The sequence below is a fragment of the Diadema antillarum genome, unplaced genomic scaffold, assembly GCF_040938485.1.
Source record: "Diadema antillarum isolate AM-2024a unplaced genomic scaffold, OU_Dant_1.0 scf00000001, whole genome shotgun sequence".
NCBI classification, from domain to species: Eukaryota; Metazoa; Echinodermata; class Echinoidea; order Diadematoida; family Diadematidae; genus Diadema; species Diadema antillarum.
The window spans coordinates 5,305,900-5,324,978 of NW_027270890.1; the positions used below are offsets into that span (position 1 = coordinate 5,305,900).

General features: G+C 38.3%; 1 protein-coding gene across 1 annotated transcript; it reads left to right on the plus strand.

Moving 5' to 3' along the window:
- The first annotated feature begins 440 nt into the window (after positions 1–440).
- Positions 441–16,335, plus strand: LOC139718753 (transcription elongation factor S-II-like). The gene is made up of 9 exons (XM_071630250.1): positions 441–604; positions 1,449–1,517; positions 2,399–2,513; positions 4,746–4,970; positions 9,158–9,223; positions 10,097–10,251; positions 13,421–13,567; positions 14,826–14,897; positions 16,238–16,335. The coding sequence occupies exons 1-9, from the start codon at positions 536–538 to the stop codon at positions 16,244–16,246; spliced, it is 927 nt and encodes a 308-aa protein (XP_071486351.1). The 5' UTR covers positions 441–535; the 3' UTR covers positions 16,247–16,335.
- The last annotated feature ends 2,744 nt before the right edge of the window (positions 16,336–19,079 follow it).

The following is a 19,079-nucleotide window of genomic DNA, read 5'->3' on the forward strand; positions in this document are numbered from 1 at the left end:
GCGTGTATGGGTATACTTGAAAAGTTCTCCGGAAAAGAACGGACAGAAGAAGTAAGCTCTATTTTTCAACTTTAAATTCATCTGTTATTTTCACACGTACATCATCACTTATATTTTTGTATTCATTGTAAATATGTTTGTACTCTCATACCCCGAGAGGGGTTAGAGTTAATAAAATCTTACAAATCTTACCAAAAAAATATAAATCAAATTCCGAACAATTATACATTGATTCAACGAGTAGTTAATGCACAAATAGAAATGAAGAGTTCGTTGGATAGGCATACCGCATTTAACAGAGTGTATACATGTACAATCAAAATGCACGCATCCAGTAAACAGACGTCGACGAGGCCTTCGAGGCTTGCAATCTGTTCCCACGTGAAAAATAGGCGTTCGTCCCCTTCGTCTCGCTAACTACCGCCTGAGTGGATCGAGTGTTTGTCGAGTTTCGAGGGAAAATCGCGAACTTCTCCGAAGTTTTCTGCAGAAAGTTCGTAAAAAAGGATCTAGAGACCCAAGAAACTTAAACGAAATGTCGTCTTGTGAGAAAGATGTTATTTCCATCGGCAAGCAAATAGATAAAATGGTTGCCAAAGGCACGGTAAGGCGAAATTCTTGTACATGCCGACAATGTTGCCCCATACGTAGTATTTTGTGTAAGGTACTCATTGGTACTAGCAAAGCACTTGGCTAGCATGGTGGCTTAAGTTAAGGTTAGAACTGTAACGTTAGTGTAGAGTCTTAACGAGTTAGAGTCTAATTCAGTGATCCACTGAATTGTGAGTTGTGCATCTCAATATCGATAACATAGAAATGAAGTCTAATTAATGAAGATTTTCTCTACTGAGTTTGAGGTGATAAAAATAATGTCGAGTATCATAACTCAACGCGATCGCCATGTTCACGTTGACCTTTGTGTTCACTTTGACTTTGGCCTTTGTTGTTGTGCACCACCCTGGTACAGCCCTGTCTCTCTTTTTTTCTTTTTTTTTTTTAAGTGACTGGCTACAGTTTGTATGTATAGTTTAGTGGCTTGCAATCATATGTGAAAGTTGGGAGGAGAGGAATTTTTAATAAGAGGGCATATTCAGTGATTTTAGAACTGAAGGAAGGTCTACATGTACAGTAACATTAATTATCTTTGTTTGTGACAGGGTGCCTATTCGCGATGCGACAGGGACAGTTTCATTCATCTAGAAAACAGTTATAAGCCTTTCGCTATACGGCTAAATACCATGTAGAATTTTCTACCGGATGTGGGTGACCATACTAAACATAAAATTGCAGGTGTAGTTTTCTTTTGCATTGATGACATGGGCAATATTGCTTGTGAAGAAGAGTAATGTCTAGTTGGCACTTTATCTTGAACTGATCAGTTATTATCGCGTGTAGAATTTTGTTTTCTTTTGACTTAATACGAAATTGTTCAATTTTCACTTACTCAGGAGACTGACGATGCCCTCGACTTGTTGAAACGGCTGAAGACCCTTCCCATCACACTTGACGTACTGCAGGTTTGTTTACCGCATGTACACGTCATTGATTATCCTTTTAATGTTGTACAAGTATCAACATACATGTATTTGCTTGAAGGAGAAGGGAAGCCAACAGAGTGTCATTTTCATGTGAAATTAGCAGTTGCTGTTGCGAAGTAGTGTGGATATCGCAGCTGGCGGACATAAGGTTGTGATAATAAAACTGTAAACACATTGCAGCTTGAAAGTTTCAAAGGGGATGTGCGTACAAAGTATAGTTTTGTCCAATGGATTATTTAATCTTGGAGACTGTCAATAGAGGTTCCACTTGCTTATCTTTTGTCATGTTTTGATAAACAATATGAATCAATATTAAATTAGGACAGTTGATATTTCAAGACTGTCTTTAGTTGTTTTTGTCAACGCTGTTGAGCTTTTAAGGTCTTGAACAGTAGTATTGCAATTTTTATTTCACGAAAAAGTAGTTGTCAATACATTGTTACTGTTTCCATGTATACCGCTGTATGTTAAAATCTTAGCTTAAGGCAAATTGCACATCTTTTAAAATGAAATGATAAGACGTCTTCAATTACAAATATTTTCTCCAAGCTCTGTTTTGTTTACATATTGCAGCACAGAAGATTGTACTGCTTAAACACAGTAGATGTTCCGATTATACAGTGTTTTGTGAGACCGATGTCGGTAGTGCTGTCAGTGATTGTACATGTACCACAAATACATGTACGTATGACATAGTTGTAATATACACTACCATGCATTACACTATGAATATGACATCACAGTCATCTTGTCTTCGACATAACAATGTTGTTTGGTCACATGATGCTGTATAAACCAATCAGCAAACAGGATTTCATTAATGAAGGACATTATGCTTGTTTTCGTCTACCCCACCCCAGAAAACCCGCATTGGGATGGCAGTCAACAATCTGCGGAAGCAGAGTGACAAGGAGGAGGTCATCAACCTTGCTAAACTTCTCATCAAGGGCTGGAAGAAACTCCTCCCTCCACAAGGTAACCATGGAGATGCATCCTCTCTTCTGCATGCGGTCTGTGTGCACATAGTCTTTGCCGTGGATGTATGTTGTCCATATACACTATAGGAACAGGAGAATCCAGTACACGGGGAGAGTAAGCTGACCTCATAAAGACCCGGTAATGTGGAGATACATTTGTACCATGGAGTGAAAAGGCTAGCCAGGCTAGGAAATATTTGAGAATCCCTGGCATTATCACTTATCTCGGTGAATCTGTGTAAGAACACAGACAGCCTAAGAATCTTGGGCTACTGGAGTAGACTGTTGCCAAATGAAAATCATTTCATTTGGGTCACCCATGTCTCCTTCAGCTACTGAGTCTACATGTATACATGTAAGTGTCACAAATAAGCCAGAGTTCTGTGCATTCATTGTCAATTTGTCCGTGGCACAGACTACTAAGTACATCAAAGTATACTTGTATGTATTCTACCTCTAATTTCCTTCTCTAGTAGAGATGTTCAAGTGGTGAGGTGGCAGACACAGTGTAAGATATATAGATTTGTGGTGCGGATGTTTGGATGACGATTGTGTTGGCCATTCTTTTCTCTCCCTGCGTCATGTTGCAAAGTAGCTGTAGATTACGTGAAGACGTGATGTATGAAGAATAAAATGGCACCTCGATATGATCAATGTCTCAAGTTACTTTCTGTGCTGTGAATTGATGGGATGTAAAAATGGCCCAGAACACGTAGTGAAAACTCAGACGAGGAGAGATTAATTTTCATTTAATAGCAAGCTTGAGCATGCACAGAACAGGTTTTTTCCTCTGAACGTCCGCGTTGCAATAATCTAAAGCTCCCTATAATTATGATAATGGTCAACTGCTCTGGGAAAAGCATTACTAACTGAGAGCAGCGTCCTGTGGTAGATGCAGCCACACTATATTGGCGTTGTCTACACACGTACACGTACATGTACCAAAAGTCATGATCAATATTAGATTGTACTTCAGATTTTTTTTTTTTTTTGGGGGGGGGGGGGTGGTGGGTGTGTTGGCTGAGAATGTTAGCAAGTGCATTGCTATAATCATTACCTATCATCAAACATACAATATTGATTAGCTTTTGCCCAGTCTGGCGCTGTATGCCTAGCAGAAATACTGTTTGCCATAACATTTGCAGAATGTCCCACACAGTACTCGGCGTTGTAGAACATGGTGTGCATGTGAAAGGAAGTGGCTGAAAAAGTATTCAGTTGTATCGTACATGTGCTTAGAGCAGGCAGGCAGGCAGGAATCTGGTTCTTCTAGTTTATTTCCTCTGCCAAGGAGGTTATGTTTTTGTCAGTGCAAAAGGTTGATTGTGATCAGGGAATTTTATATGAATTTTTGAAGGATTTTTTTTTCTTTTGGCAGATCTGGTCAATGAACTTGGGAGTTAAGCTGCGTGTAATCTGTGTACATGCTCAAAGTGCATGCTCAGCTTGGGCGAGGCGCCGCGCAGCTGGAAGCTGATGACGTTAAGGCTTCTTCATTGCGAAATTGTGCAGTTTTCAACATGAGTGCATGGGTGGAAAAGGGCTGCTTGACAGAGGTCTGTGCTCTCCAAGTGCTTTTACTGGTTGGTGATTCTACATGATGTGGTACTTGAGGTTCTCTCTTGTTCGCAGAATAGATGTTTGAGACAGCTCTTGAACTCTGTACAGTATGCCCCCCCCCCCCAAAAAAAAAAAAAAAATACAATCAGATATTTGCTTGATAACTTTCAACATGAATAACCTGTCCACATGCTATTTCAGGGTCCTAAAATATAACATCCGTAACAGCTATATTTTGCAGAAAACCCCATTCAATTTGGTCAAGTGGTCACAGAGATTTATGTGAATCATTGTAAAGCATGTCATGGGTCTGATTCTTCTGAGCTTAGCACTTGGATGCTTTTGGAACAGCATAATTTGTGAACACAATGGGCAGAACTTGGAGGGAAGGGATTCCTGACATGCTCTTCAAAAATCGCCATTTCTCTTTGACCACTGAAGCAAATCGGATTGGGTTTTCTGCAAGATGTGGGTAAGAAGTTATAGTTTCATGCCCTGAAATTGTATTTGGATTGATTCACTATTTTTAAAGTTATCATTGTGGAGAGTCCCGTTGTAATTTTGGGGGGGACATACGGTATTAGCCATACGAGTACCAGCAGCACAACAGGCATTACATTGTACACTTGTACAAACTGATGTGATCATTGATACTGTCATTGCCGAACAGGTGGTGGAGGTACGCCCTCAAACAACAAATCTTCATCCAAGGAGAAGTCCTCCAACGGCGACTCGGGATCGTCGTCGCAAGACCCCAGCCGGGGCGAGGGCGACAGCTCAAAGTCTATGAGCAGGCAGTCTTCGTCCTCCTCCTCGACCTCGTTTTCTTCTCCGACCAACGACGTTGTGCGGGACAAATGCAAACTAATGCTGGCCAATGCCCTCAAAGTCTCTAGTAAGTGAATCTTGAGTGAACCATTACAATGCATCTCTACTAATGAAGCAATCCTTGGACCACGTTCAAACCTGAACAAAGGATAGACGTACACAACCGTAGCAGTAAGAGTCACAACATTTAATTTCAGTGAGGTCGTGCTGACATTACACCATAAATGCATTGTTTTCACACTACAAGTTGTTGAAAATGGAGTGTGAAGCTAGCTACAATGGTGTTCGATAAGCTAGTAGGAATTTGAATTTTTTTTAATGTTTGAAAAGTTGCTTATCATGGCTTGCCAGATGCATTATTTTGTGGTTATGAAGAATTCTTGAGAACAAGTGTGAAAAAAAAAAAAATCTGACAATGAAAAAAATATTGCAGGACCAAAAAGTTAGCATTGTTCAAAGCATCTTACAGTCAGATTACAGTGTACTTTTTATTTTTTTAATGCATGATGCTTCCATGTGATAGTACTACTGACTGTACATAAAAATTTAATAAGACATGCAAATACAGTGTACATACAATTGTACTACATTGTACCTACACTGCATGTATTGCTCACAGAAATGTGTACTGTTTTGTTTTAATGAGTGCATGATCAGCAGTAGTTATTTTTTTATTTACGGTGCTACACATGTAATGCTAAAACGAGGACAATTGCTGTATACGCCGTATACTTTTTGAAGTTTTTTTATTTCCCAAGTCAGGCGCTATTCGCCACTCTGACTTTTGACTCGATATTGACTCTGATCCCGATATGAAGGTGACGTGCACTGATTTGTCCATTCTGTACAGTACTCCACTATCGCAAATTTGACCACTGACTCACAAAATCATTTGGAAGTCTGCAAGTACATGTAAGCATACAGCCACACAAGTTTCTACTGTGTTCGAATGGGTTCCAAATGATGTTTATCACTATTTTTGCCCCTGTTTCTTCACCCACCAAATCAAAAAGTATACGAGCCAGAGGCAAGTGCTTGTTGGAAACCCTGCACAACAAATTGTTTTGTTTTGTTTTGTTTGTTTGTTTGTTTGTTTTTAAGAAAGTTGTACATAAGAAACTCTGCCTTATGGTATAGGCCATTCCAACCTACGCACATATAGCTATGCAATACATATTTCCTCAGCAGTAATCCATACCATTGTGTATGCAATTTTTTTTTTTAAAGAATATTTGTGAATGATATTTCAAGATACTGCAAACATGTTTAGGGCAAGTCCAAGATAAGGTCCCCTCAGAAGGCTAAATTTCATCTTTGCTCAATATTGACATGTTTGGTATCATTTTGAAGCTTATGAGTTGAAGTTTTGATTTCCGTGGAGGAAAAAATTATATTATGTAAATTTATGCAAATTTCACGGGCTTCATTTGCATAAATGTGAAACACAGCGTTACGTATGGGACATTTATAAAAATTCATATTAATTCAAAGGAAAGCAAATGATATTTGATTAATATGTGGACATAAGAAGTTCATCACATAGTTTAACTTGTATGAAAATTTAGGGATTATGCAAATGATTATGCAAATTAGCTCGTGTCCTATCATGAGATGTCCCATACGTAACAAAATGAGGTCATTTTTTAAGGTTTTTTCTGAAATTGCTAAGGTTATTTTAATGCCCTTTTGGAAACTTCTAATTTATTCTTTAGAGAAATTAAATACCAGAGAAAAAAGAAATAAAAGTAAAAGAATTTTTTTTTTATTAGGCGTTGAAATAATGTTACGTATGGGACAAATGCGTTACGTATGGGACATCCTCATACATATTGCATGTGAATGCATGTAGCTAGCTGGGAAGGTCTCTCAGTATACAAATGGTCAATCATCCTGAAGAAAGCATCCCAACATTGTAGCTACTTTTTGAGTTATAGACACTTGAAACAATACATGAACTTGACTGAACAATTTTCAGAAAGGGGGAGGGGAAAATGGCAAAATACACAATGAAAAATCATCAATAAATGGATGGTATAGTTTTTTGCAGAAATGGGGATTCAGTCTTCAACATTTAAAGAGATGATTGGAAACCAATTATATGAATTACTTATTAGAGCATAAAATCCTAAGACTAGAGGAATTCAAAGTTTATGTGATGGAGATCCAATTTGGAATGGTTGTGATATATATAATAGAAAAAAAAGTAAAATGATTTTTTTTATTGCAAGTGATACACAAATTGTCCTTATTCAGTTTCCAGTAGTAGCCACAACAAAATTCATGGGTATACATACTGAGGTGTGACTCGAATCAATGACCTGACTGATAGACAGACATCATATGTCTACTCGATCACTGGGGTTCCACGCAGCAGGTATTGCTTATTTATTAAACTTAATATTTCTTGTGTCAAGTTGTTTTTTATTAAAACTAAATGGCAAACTGCCCTTCATCAATGGAAGTAAACACTTTAAACTATTCAATTTTTCAGTAGTAACTATCCTGATAAAAATAGGGCATACATACTCAGGTTGGTCATAAAAAATATAGAATATGATTGAATGTGATTATGATGGTAAATATCTGGGGAATATTGTTCCCTTGTCAATCTGGATCAGTATTTGAGTAATTTCAACTGATTCTGCCTCAATAATTATGCAAAAATTTGTTTATGGGTATTTTGCAAAATTATTTTGCAAAATACCCATAAACATGGTTCTCCACACACTATAAAACGAATGGGGGACAAAGGGCATGCATACCCAGGTTGGTTATAAAAATATGATTGAATATGATTATGATGATGAATATTTGGGGAATATTGTTTCCTTGACAATCTGGATCAGTATTTGAGTAGTTTCAACTGATTTTACTTCAATGAATATGCAAAATACCCATAAACATGGTTCTTCACACACTAAATGAATGGGGGACAAACTGTCCCATACGTAACTGTCCCATACGTAACACGTCATGTCTGTCTTTAATTAGAACCTGTAATTAGAGCTTTTTGCCTCATGACATGAAACTTACCTGTGATAATCTTGAGTGTTGTGACTTTCATCACAGTGAGTTACAAGTTGTAGAATGATATACTTTCAGAGAGTTTTGAGGTTGAAAAAAATGTTCAAAAAAACAAAAATTTTCTGGTCCCATACGTAACGGCACTTATTTTCTCTTCTAGAATATAATTGTGAAGGTCATTTTTCTCCATTTTTTACATGATTATACTTCTTCTAGATATATCAATCACCATGATGAAGTTCAATATGATCACAGGCCATTAACACTATTTTTCAGGTCATAAAAGTCTCTGAATGTCCCATACGTAACGTGCGCGTTATCTTGGACTTGCCCTTTAATAGAAGTTTACCCATTTGTCAGTCATGATTGCTGTACTTTTATGTCTGGCATTTTCAATTATTCTTGTAATAATCTTGTCAGACTTTAATTCTTACTCCCACATGTGATGTTTTCATCAAATTATATTAGGAGTTTTGCGAGACATCGCAAGCGAGCTGCATGATGTCTTGTCGTTTCACACAGACAACAGTTCTGTTTACCGAGCGCGCATTGCTTGTGGTCACTGAACCGTCGTATATTATGCGCAAAGTCAATGTGCCTGATATATGATGGTTTTGTTAACCACTCGCTCTGTGTTTGCGGTCATCCAAACCGTCGGATGTGGGAGAGGATGGCGGACGTCCACTATCAAAATGTCTGAAAATCTCAAAATCGAAAATTTGACCAAAAATCAGGTTATAATACAGTTCCGATGACAGTCAACAATATGTCTCCTTGAACTTTTTGCCTTTGACTTTATGCCATGTGGCACCCATTTCAATCAGTCTTCTCTTGTCCTACTAAAGGAAACGAACATAAAGAAAATTCAGCATGCTTTCACTTTTCTATCATAATTAAAAAGCACTTGACTAGTAAACCGCTTTCAGAAAGCAGGGGGAATAATTACTACCTTTAGAATATATATGTCAGTATCAAGTTGATGGAATGTGTAATTTTTGTGAAAAATGAATTTTTGTGGAATTCCCTGTATACTTTCTTTATATTGTTGTCCACATATGACGTCATAGCCTCTAGTAGTCTTCTCATCCAGCGGTTCCAACACCAGAACTTTAAAAATTCATAACTTTTGCATCGATTGTCCGATTTCCCTCAAACTTTCACTGATGTGTTCTACTAATGTCGCTGCTTTCACTCAATCCATATATCTCTTTGGGTTTTGGTTTCATTTAGTACCAGATGAAGCGGACAGCCAAGATCTCCAGGATCCAGATGAGCTTGCCGGAATTATAGAAGACTATATCCTTTGCTTTTAAATAGTCACCATCACTTGCATGCCATCAGATAATGGCATTAGAAATGATCAAACTAATCCCGTATGTCTTCTGAAGATATTTCTTCTGTCTCTTCTTCTCCTCCTCCTCCTCCTCCTTTTTCTTCATTTTATCTTTGTTCTCCTGTTTTTTTATTTTTATACTGTGTTCATTTTTTTTCTCCTTCTGCTTTTGTATTAATCTAGATGTTTGTCCTTACTTTATCAATAAATAAAATAAAACAATACAATCATTACTAATTTCATTGCACTTGATGAAATATACTTCCAACATTCAACTCTTCAATCTCATGTGAGTCTTGATTGCCATGTATGAAAAATGAAGATAATAGATCGGTATGAAGCACAAAAGAAAATACAGATGAGAAGATGGCTAGGTACACCTGTAGATTGATCATTTTCATGTGGTTAAGTGATCCTAATACAGTGTGACAGGCCACAACTTTTCTTTGGATCGCTTTGCTTTACTCTGTTTTGGGGTATCTAAGTCATTTCAAAACAGATTTTTTATGAAATAAATTTTCAGTTTCCCTTAGAATTGTGTGCTCCTTAACATGTCATAGAGTGGTTTCTAAGTACAATTGTATATTGCAAAACGACAAAAGCTGAATCCTCACCTCAAGCAATACTATATCATCCCTCTAATATTGAAACTGACTGACCATTATCCTCACAAGAAAACAAGCAACTGAATTGCATATGATAAAGACTTACAATATTCAGTTAACACCCATCTATAGATGTCATTTATTGAGAAGAAGACATTAAAATAGTGGAACTCACAATCACACTAAAATTTTGACATGATACACTTTTTATGGTCCTTGACTCATGCACACGTATCTTCACTGAGTTCTGCAACACGGATATGAAGTATAAGAACCGTGTGAGGAGCAGGGTGTCCAATCTCCAGGACCCAAAGAATCCTGGACTTCGTCGGATGGTACTCCTTGGCCGCATTAGCCCAGAGAAAATTGCCACCATGCCATCAGAGGTGAGCCAAAATTGGAGAGAATTAAAGGCACTCTTGCCATTTGCAGATGAAACCAAAAACGCTGCTTTAGTGCTTCAAAATAGTTCTAAAATGTGAGTTTGGAATAGAAACAACCAATGAAAAAACAAAATTGTTAATCAGTTTAATGTAGTAGACCACCAGTGTGGTCTAGCGCCCCCTGTTGCTGAAATGTAAATGAACACAACAACAATGGCAGAATATACGACTAGAAATGAAATGCCAAATTCGCCTTAGTATTTCACTTTATTGAGTCATCCAAACAGATATTCTATGGGTCTTTTAGCCACTAACACCGACTATACAGACTCTACAATCTGTATATAAGCAACGGTAAGAATTGCTAAATTGAATTGAATTGAATTGAATTTGAATTGAATTTTATTTGATCAGCATAAAAAACAACAGAGAAAGACATTGATGAACAATCATGACAGACACAGAGTAAAGACAGAACTTTGGAATACATAAAGCTGAAGGGAAGCAGCCAACGAGGAATCAAAAGTTTGCTTGAAATCTGGCCGACCCAGATAATCAATTTAAGAAATGTATTGGGGTAAATTATTTCATAAATGTTATTATAAAGAACGAGATGAACAAATATACAGTTGCAAGAACAAAACAAAAAGCAATACAGCATGATACACGAAACACTACCATTACATTACTAGTAGTGAGTTACAGTCATGCGATAGAATACATGTAATGCCAGCCAAGCATGTCAAGAACTTAGGAATGATAATTTTTAATGTAATTCTCCGTAAGTTTACGTTTGAATACATTAAAAGAGGTAATTTTACAAATATCATCTGGTATTGAATTCCATATAAGCGGACATCGATAAAACACAGATTTCTGAAATAACGATGTTCTTACTTTTGGCATGTGAAAATTCTCAGCGTTTCTGATTAAAGTGATCAATAGTAAATTTTAGAATAAACCATCTAGATATTTATGGCTTATTGAGAACAATAGTAATGCAGTGTTTGTTCTTAAGTTTTAGGCTTTATTGCGGAATTTTTATATGGTAGGATGTTTCTGACACAACTGACCTGCACAAACATATGTATCAAATTGTGATAGCATGGAACATGTTTTAAATCACTGCTCCCAATGGTAAACTTGGCTTTAATGCAGAATAAGCTAATTTCATTCATACGAATAAATTGGGCGTGTGAACGTGGCACAAACAGAGTTGAAAGTAAATGTGATGTTGATATATTAGAATGTTTTGTTTTGTTTTGATGTTTTTTTTTGCATCTGTGACGGCATGTTATTTCAAAGTGACTTCTCATATCCTCATGAAAATGGCCAAAAAAGTCAGGCTGTCAAGTCTGGCTCTCAATTAGCGCTTCTATTTCGACTTCCACTAAAGTGATCTCAAATTACCATGAAACTTCTCTGTTGCCATATCAGTGTTTGATCAATCCCCCTCCCTCTCCCACCCTCGTCTGTTTTTCTCTCTTTTTTTTTGGGGGGGGGGGGGGGGAGGGAGGGAGGGGGGAGGTTTCCTTGTCATGATTTTTTTTTGGAGGGGGGTGCTTTTTTTCTTAGACATTCTAAGGTTTCCTAAATGTTAATTGCAGTGATGTTTTGATGTATTATTGTTTTCTGTGCATCCCTGCTTGGGTGTTATTTCATAGTGATCCAGGATGTCCTCACGAAAATGGCAAATATCTGGCTGACCTTAATTAGTGCTTCTGCTGTAGAAAACCACACAAATAGCTTCATAACCTTCCACTGCATTTTAACTAAAAATGTAACGGATATTTGTCATCAGCAGATTGCATAATATGTGACCCACTACAACAAAAGGATCCGAAAGTCGGGGGAGGAAAAATTTTCTGAAAATGGCATGACATTATTCCCTGACTTTTCTCCTTTAATTTCATATATAACACGACTCATAAAAGTACTCGGTTGCGGAGATATAGATGATTTCATTGGCGCATGTCAAGTAGTTGAGGAAATCCGAGTTTCGAGAAAAACGCATTCAAAGTTTTCCTTCTGACGCTATCATGATCAAGGGGAGGTGAGACAGTTTTCACCGATTGACAATAGAAGGCATGCTCCTAGCGACCTCCGCGATGTTCATTCAAGCTTAGCGCCATTGGTCTATGCATGACCAATCAGTAATCCCGATGCCACGCACTGACCAATAACATCACTCCCTCGTTGCTAGGGGCGGAGTCTAGCTGCAGCGCTAAATCCAAATCTTGGGACACGTTTCTGTTACGTTGAAAGTCGGAAAATCATGGCCTAGAAAAACGCTGATTTCTTGCCTTTCCTTTGATCATTTAGCTTCGAAATTTCAGCAGATGATAGACAGAACATTAGACTACAACATCATACACTGTAGCAAAAACAGATATCCGATTGTTGTGACCAATTTTGATGATGTGACTTCAAACTCGATTTTCTCAGCTCAACCATCAGCGACTTTAGGATCCTTTTGTTGTAGCGGGTCACATATATGAATTTCTGCCTCTTAATTTGTCAAACTCTGCTGGGGCAATTTTAATTCTCACTTTGTCTGATTTTAGATATATACCCATTTTTTTTTCTTTTATACCTCCTCCACGAAGTGGTGCTGGAGGCATTATGTTTTCAAGTTGTCCGTCTGTTCTTCCGTCCGTAATCAATTTTGTGGACAGCGTAACTAAAAAACTGTTTGAGGTATCCTTACGAAACTTGGCATGTATCATGAGTGAGCAAAGTTTGTGCCTGTCAACTTTTAGGGCATATGCTCAAGATCAAATGCTCAAAATTTAACTACGTGTATTTCCCCCATATCCATGCAATGCTTGAAGGTATTTTCTTGAAACTTTGTGTATACATGTACTACCAAATAAAGATTCTCCAGAGTGAGTTTCGGGTCATGAGGTCAAAGATCAAAGGTCAAGTCAAAATGTTGAAATTTCACATCTTTCTCCATATTTCACAAATGCTTTAAGGTATCTCCATGGAACTTGGGGCACCAAGTGTCGCGTGGCCTTCATGTATTTCCGGGCACCAGCTCGCAGGCTGAGGTTGCACAGTGGGCATTCGGCTTTAACGTTCTGTCGTGATTTGTGCCATTGAGCTTCAATTTTGCTCATCTCTCACTGTCTGTCTGTCTGTCTGTCTACCCCCTCCCCTCGACATCGTGCAGGAGATGGCCAGTGAGTCGATGAAGGAGCTGAGGAAGACCTTCACAAAGGAGGCCATCAACGAGCACCAGCTGGCCCAGACGGAAGGCACCAAGACCGACCTCCTCAAGTGCGGCAAGTGCAAGAAGAGCAACTGCACATACAACCAGGTACGTTTAGTATTTGACCTCAAGTTTGACCTCAATAGAAGGATTGAAGGCAAGCTGTGATTGTTTTGCTGTCAGTCACACTCCAGGGGGGGTGTTTCATCACCATAGTAACAGTCAGTGACCAAAGTTTCTCAGCCAATCAAAACTAAGGATTTTGCTAAAATTGTCAGTGCTGACAAATGTTGATTAAACACCCCCCAGAACAATCAGACCCCTTTGATCCCCTTGTAGAAAATTCTGGGGAAAGTTGTAGCCCATAATTCCTAATATCAGACATTTCATTCCTACCTTAAAGGTATAATTTACCATTTGCAGAGGAAGCAGAAACCAATCTCTATTTATACTTCAAAATAGTTCTAACATGTGCGTTAGGGATACATGTGTAAACAACGAATGTAAACATTTAATCATTATAGTCAATGTCAAGTATTGTTGAATATGCAGAATGTGAAGAATAGTTACAATAAGATTGTCTGTAGACTTAACCATCTACAGATATGGTTAAGTATTAAAGAAAAATAGTGATCATCTCCTATATTTTAGGCTTTATTGCAAATTTTTTTGTATGGTAGGATGTTTGTGATACAACTGCCCTACACATATGCATCACATGTGATAACTCAAAAAAAATTTTTAGATCACTGCTCCCAGTGGTTAATGATACTTTTAATATAGGGAAATTAAGCCCGAATGTAAATGGGGGGCTAATACAAAGTATACATGTAGAAGCATTGAATACAGCAAAGTTTGAGGAAAAGCAGATAATCTCTTTGTAGGTTATGTATTGTTTGGTTTAACACATGTGCCATCACTTTATCATGAAAGCTACAGCAATTGCTATGCCATGTAGTAGAACGATATTAAGAAATACACATGTAAAGAGAATACCAAATATTTTTCCTTTCTATCATAATGGAAGATCACTTGTGTACCTTTGTCGAAAGGCGGGAATAATATTACCCTTAACCCTTTGAGGACGAGCCCCACGTACAAGTATACTTGGGCAAGTGTCTATGGGAAATGCATGTTGTAGCAAAATCCGCCCGTCCTCAACGGGTTAACAAGTTGAGGGAGTTTGATCTTATCATAAAACAAGACATTACTGAAGCCCTGGAAATTGAAATGAATATGCTCCACCAGGTGCCTCCAAACCTGAATTTAAGATGGAATGATGTCTCCACATGATTTGTGGATTTGCTAACATTCTCTCCATACCTCTCTTTCCTTCATTCAAACACTCGACATGCCATAAACACAGATGCAAACCCGCAGCGCTGATGAACCCATGACTACCTTCGTCTTCTGTAACGAGTGCGGCCACCGATGGAAGGTAAGAACATGCTTCAACCCTAAAAAGAATGGGGGGGGGGGCATCGTGGCTCACCCCCCCCCCCCCCCCCCCCCCCCCCTCCAGAAATTTTGCAATTCATCGATCTGACCTCTTTTTTATAACGAGGCTCCTGTGTTTGACGAGTATACCTTGCTGGTAAAGTTTTCACATACGTAGACAGAACATTTCTTACAATAGAATCCAAACCCATGATAAAATTTAGTCTTGTCAAGTTGAAAAATGAGGGTTTCAAGTAGTGAAATGTTTTCAAGCTGTAAGAAGTGGCAGGGTTATGGCAGGAGAAAGGAAAACGTGTACATATCATTAAAAGACTGTGGGCGTTGATACTACGAGTATCTGCTGATATCTAAAAAGATCTCTGATTGTTTGGGGGGTTTTTTTTCAGTCTTTTAATTGTGAAAATAGAATACTTGTACTGCAATTTTTACCGCCACTAAACAGCATTACAGTTATTGTACAAACAAGACAACAAAATCACCTTTTCAACTGCTGTGATCACACTGTTCTGTAGATAGTAAGGTTTTGTAAAAATTACCAATTTAAAGCAGTGGGTGATGATTCTGACTTGAGGTGCATGAAACAAACATGCCTTTGAACTTTTTGCCATCCCATACAGACCCTCAAACACAATGAGAATGCTTAGCTTTAGTTTTGTTTAGCTTTTCCCAACACACTTTTTTTTTAACATTCTTAAGCATTTGTCAAGGCACTGCACTGTCGAAAGGAGAATGTATGCCCGTGTCGCTGTCTTGTTGCACACATCTGCCAAAGTGTCATGAAGAATGCCATTGTACGACAATATGGGGTATGCCAGCTAGCCTCCCCTTCTTAGAATGTCCATTAGTACAGTCCATTTAACTTTGAGGATGGTACAGATAGACTATCAGTTGAGATCACTCAATTTGTTCCCCACACTTTCTTTTTACATGTAAATGACCCTGTCTCTAAGGACTGCCCTTTAAAGGGATGGTACAAAAGATAAAAATTGGGCTTTTAACTTTTAACTTTTTGCGAGATACCAAGAAAACACGTACAGAGCATACCATTTTAAAGAGGAATTCACATTTAATAGATAGCCACTTTCTTACTCTTTGATGGCCTTTATAAACAGGCTTCACTATACTATTGGGGAAAAAAATAAAATGAATGTGCTCTTTCAGTCAGTGATGCACAGACCTTTAAAGGATTTTGTATTTCCACATGTGGACAAACCAGAGATAGTTCAAGAGATTATTAAAGCAAGTTTTATGAATGAAAATTGGAGTAATCATCAACTCTATCATACCTCTCTTCCATTCTCTGATTACTCTCCCATTTAGTTCTGCTGATGTTTGCCTCCGCCACCACTGTACATATTTGACACTCCCCCCCAAGCCACAAATGAGAGAATGGCGACAAGACTCTGGTAGCAAAGGTGCCCATATTTCTCAGAGGGCACTCAACTGACATTTATCGTCTCAACACTGTCTGGACAGTCTCTACATCCAAAATGCCAAACATCATTTAATATAATTCTGGTGGTCTTAGTGAGCTGTATTTGTACTGAAGAGTGTATGACATGCGTTCAGAGAGGAATGAAGTGGGAGGATCAAGAAAGGAGAACATGGATAGGGCTGATCACGCATACTGCTGAGAAGATGTTATTTCCAGTGACCAAATTGTCCAGCGCAGCGGACAGCGAGTGGGAGCATCAAGAATCGATGGTGAGATTAAAGGCACATGGTCCCAGTGGTTTAGTCGAATGCGTACGTGGGCGCACGACGTAAGTTTCCTATAGAGACCTACGCTACGCTAGGTCTGATCCGCTGTAGTCAGTGGTCCGATCACAGTTCAGCTCATGATTCGGAGGGGGGACTGAGGGGGATGACAGCTTCAGCAAATTTCTTATGTGATGTCATAATAAGAAGCACATATGCAAGCACCCTAGCATTACTACAGACTGCGTGATGCGCAGAGAAGACAACAAAGGCAACGTTACCTAGCAACATCTACGCGCTTTACTCTTGATGACAGCTCAACTTCGGCAGTCTTTGTATCAATGCTAATCAACAGTATCATCAACAGCGCCATCTACACTACCGGGACTATATGCCTTTAAAGCATTCAATGTCCAGCAGACCAGTCAGCAGTGGTCCAAAATGCATGAAACCAGCACATTGCAGAGATGCAACAAGGTCTACATTGGTGTGTTAAGTCTGATACTGCCCTGTACATTCAGAGATTCAGGACTCATGAAGGCAGTCTTCTTTTGTTCTTTTAGGCCCGAATTCACGAAGGTGGTACAAATAAAACCATGGTTTAAACCATGGACAAAAACCATGGAGCGCCAAGTGTCGCATGGAATATTTCGTTACAAAATCAATCATTTCGTCGATGAAATGGTTATTTTGCAACGAAATGACAACATTTTGTAACTAAATGAACATTTCGTCCACGAAATGATAATTTCATTAACGAAACAATTATTTGTTGACGAAATGACCAATTTTGTAATGAAATATTCTGTGCGACACTTGGCGCTCCATGGTTTTTGTCCATGGTTTAAACCATGGTTTCATTTGTACCACCTTCGTGAATTCGGGCCTTTGTGTCATTTTGCTTTTCCAAAGTCTCACTCGGCAAAACATCTTGCCACCTTCATTCTGAAGATGAACAGGTCGAATAGAGATTTGTACAAAGTAAATCATATGTCTGGTAGATAATTGATGACAGAAAATGAATTGGGAGCAGAAGATGACTTTTAAATTCAAGTACATCACATGGTGAAGAAATTGAATTTCACAATGAACTACAGGATGACAATATGACAATTTGTCTTCTGAAGGTCGACTCTGAAATGTAGTAGACTGATTTTAAGTTGATGTACAAATTAGCAGTTCAAACTAAAGAGGTAATAAGCTGCTGATTCGACAGTGAAATAGGATTTCATTGTTTGTAATGTAGAAATTTAATTGCTCCTTTGCATGAATAGTTGTATGTCTCTGTGTAATTTTTGCTCAGCAGAGTCTACTGTACATTTCACATATTATTCTGCAAATCTCTTTTGCTAAGAATATTTGAATAATGAGGAATGCCATTGTCACAGTAGTAGTCCATGCTTTTGTTGTGCTTACTGAACTTTGTCTTTTATGATGGACATGTTCAAGTCGTTAATTTGGAACTCTGATATCACACTCTAATTGAACTTCACAGCAGATCTATGTATAGGAATGGTGCTGGCAAAATCTGATGAAGACCTTTTCACACAGAGTCTTCATTTCTTTCTTTCTTTTTTAAAAAGGTTTCAAGAAGCTGGTCAAAGACATACAGTATTAGGAATATTGAGCACATTTTGCTCAAAACAAAACAAAACAAAACAAAGCAAAACAAAACAAAACAAACAGGGGGATATTGAAAGTCCAGTGCATGCCGTGGAGAACAATAGCTGTCATGCCAATCCTGAATTTAGGGTTCTACAAATCCACTAAACTGCTTGCCTTAGGGCTGGTAAAATTCACTGTGGGGCAACTGGTGGTAATGCACATTTCTGTCAGCCCCTCGTGAGGAAAGCTGGAGAGAGATGGGTTTCGACGCCCCGTCCATTGACATGTTAGTTAAATACTTGCATATCGGCTGTTTGTTGATGCGCTTGAATTTATCCTGATGCATACATGTACATGTATGCTGTAGGCCAACACACACTCCTTTTGTTTGGAATACACTGTACCTAATGTACATAAACCACAACTCAAAACTTGTTTTGCATATTCATGGCACATCAAAATTTTGTTGCCTCCATTACAAAGCATCACCAGAGGCTTTATGCTTTTCTTATAATGTCTTTCTGTCTGTCTGTCTGTCTGTCGGTCCTGCCTGTAGTCATTTTGTGGACAATCTACAAGTAGTTTATGAACCGTTGTAAGGTATTGAGAGGATGAAGCTGAGCCTTGTGAGTGCACATGCTCAAGACCAAAGGTGAAAGGTCAAGGTCAAATTCTAAAGTATCCCATATTCTTCTGCATCTCTGCAATGCCAGAAGTGTTATTTTATATTCATATATTACCAAATAAAGACTCTCACACTGTCGCAGAGATATTTTTGGGTCATGGGGTCAAAGGTCAAGTGAAAATGATAACATGTCATGTTTTGTTCCATATCTCAGAAATGGCTCAAGGGAGCTTC

Excerpts from the sequence above, each read along its gene's own strand:
- LOC139718753 (XM_071630250.1), top strand. The coding sequence starts at position 536 with ATGTCGTCTTGTGAGAAAGATGTTATTTCCATCGGCAAGCAAATAGAT. Across the intron at positions 605-1,448 it reads AAATGGTTGCCAAAGGCACG|GAGACTGACGATGCCCTCGA; the intron begins GTAAGGCGAAAT and ends TCACTTACTCAG. Across the intron at positions 10,252-13,420 it reads TTGCCACCATGCCATCAGAG|GAGATGGCCAGTGAGTCGAT; the intron begins GTGAGCCAAAAT and ends GACATCGTGCAG.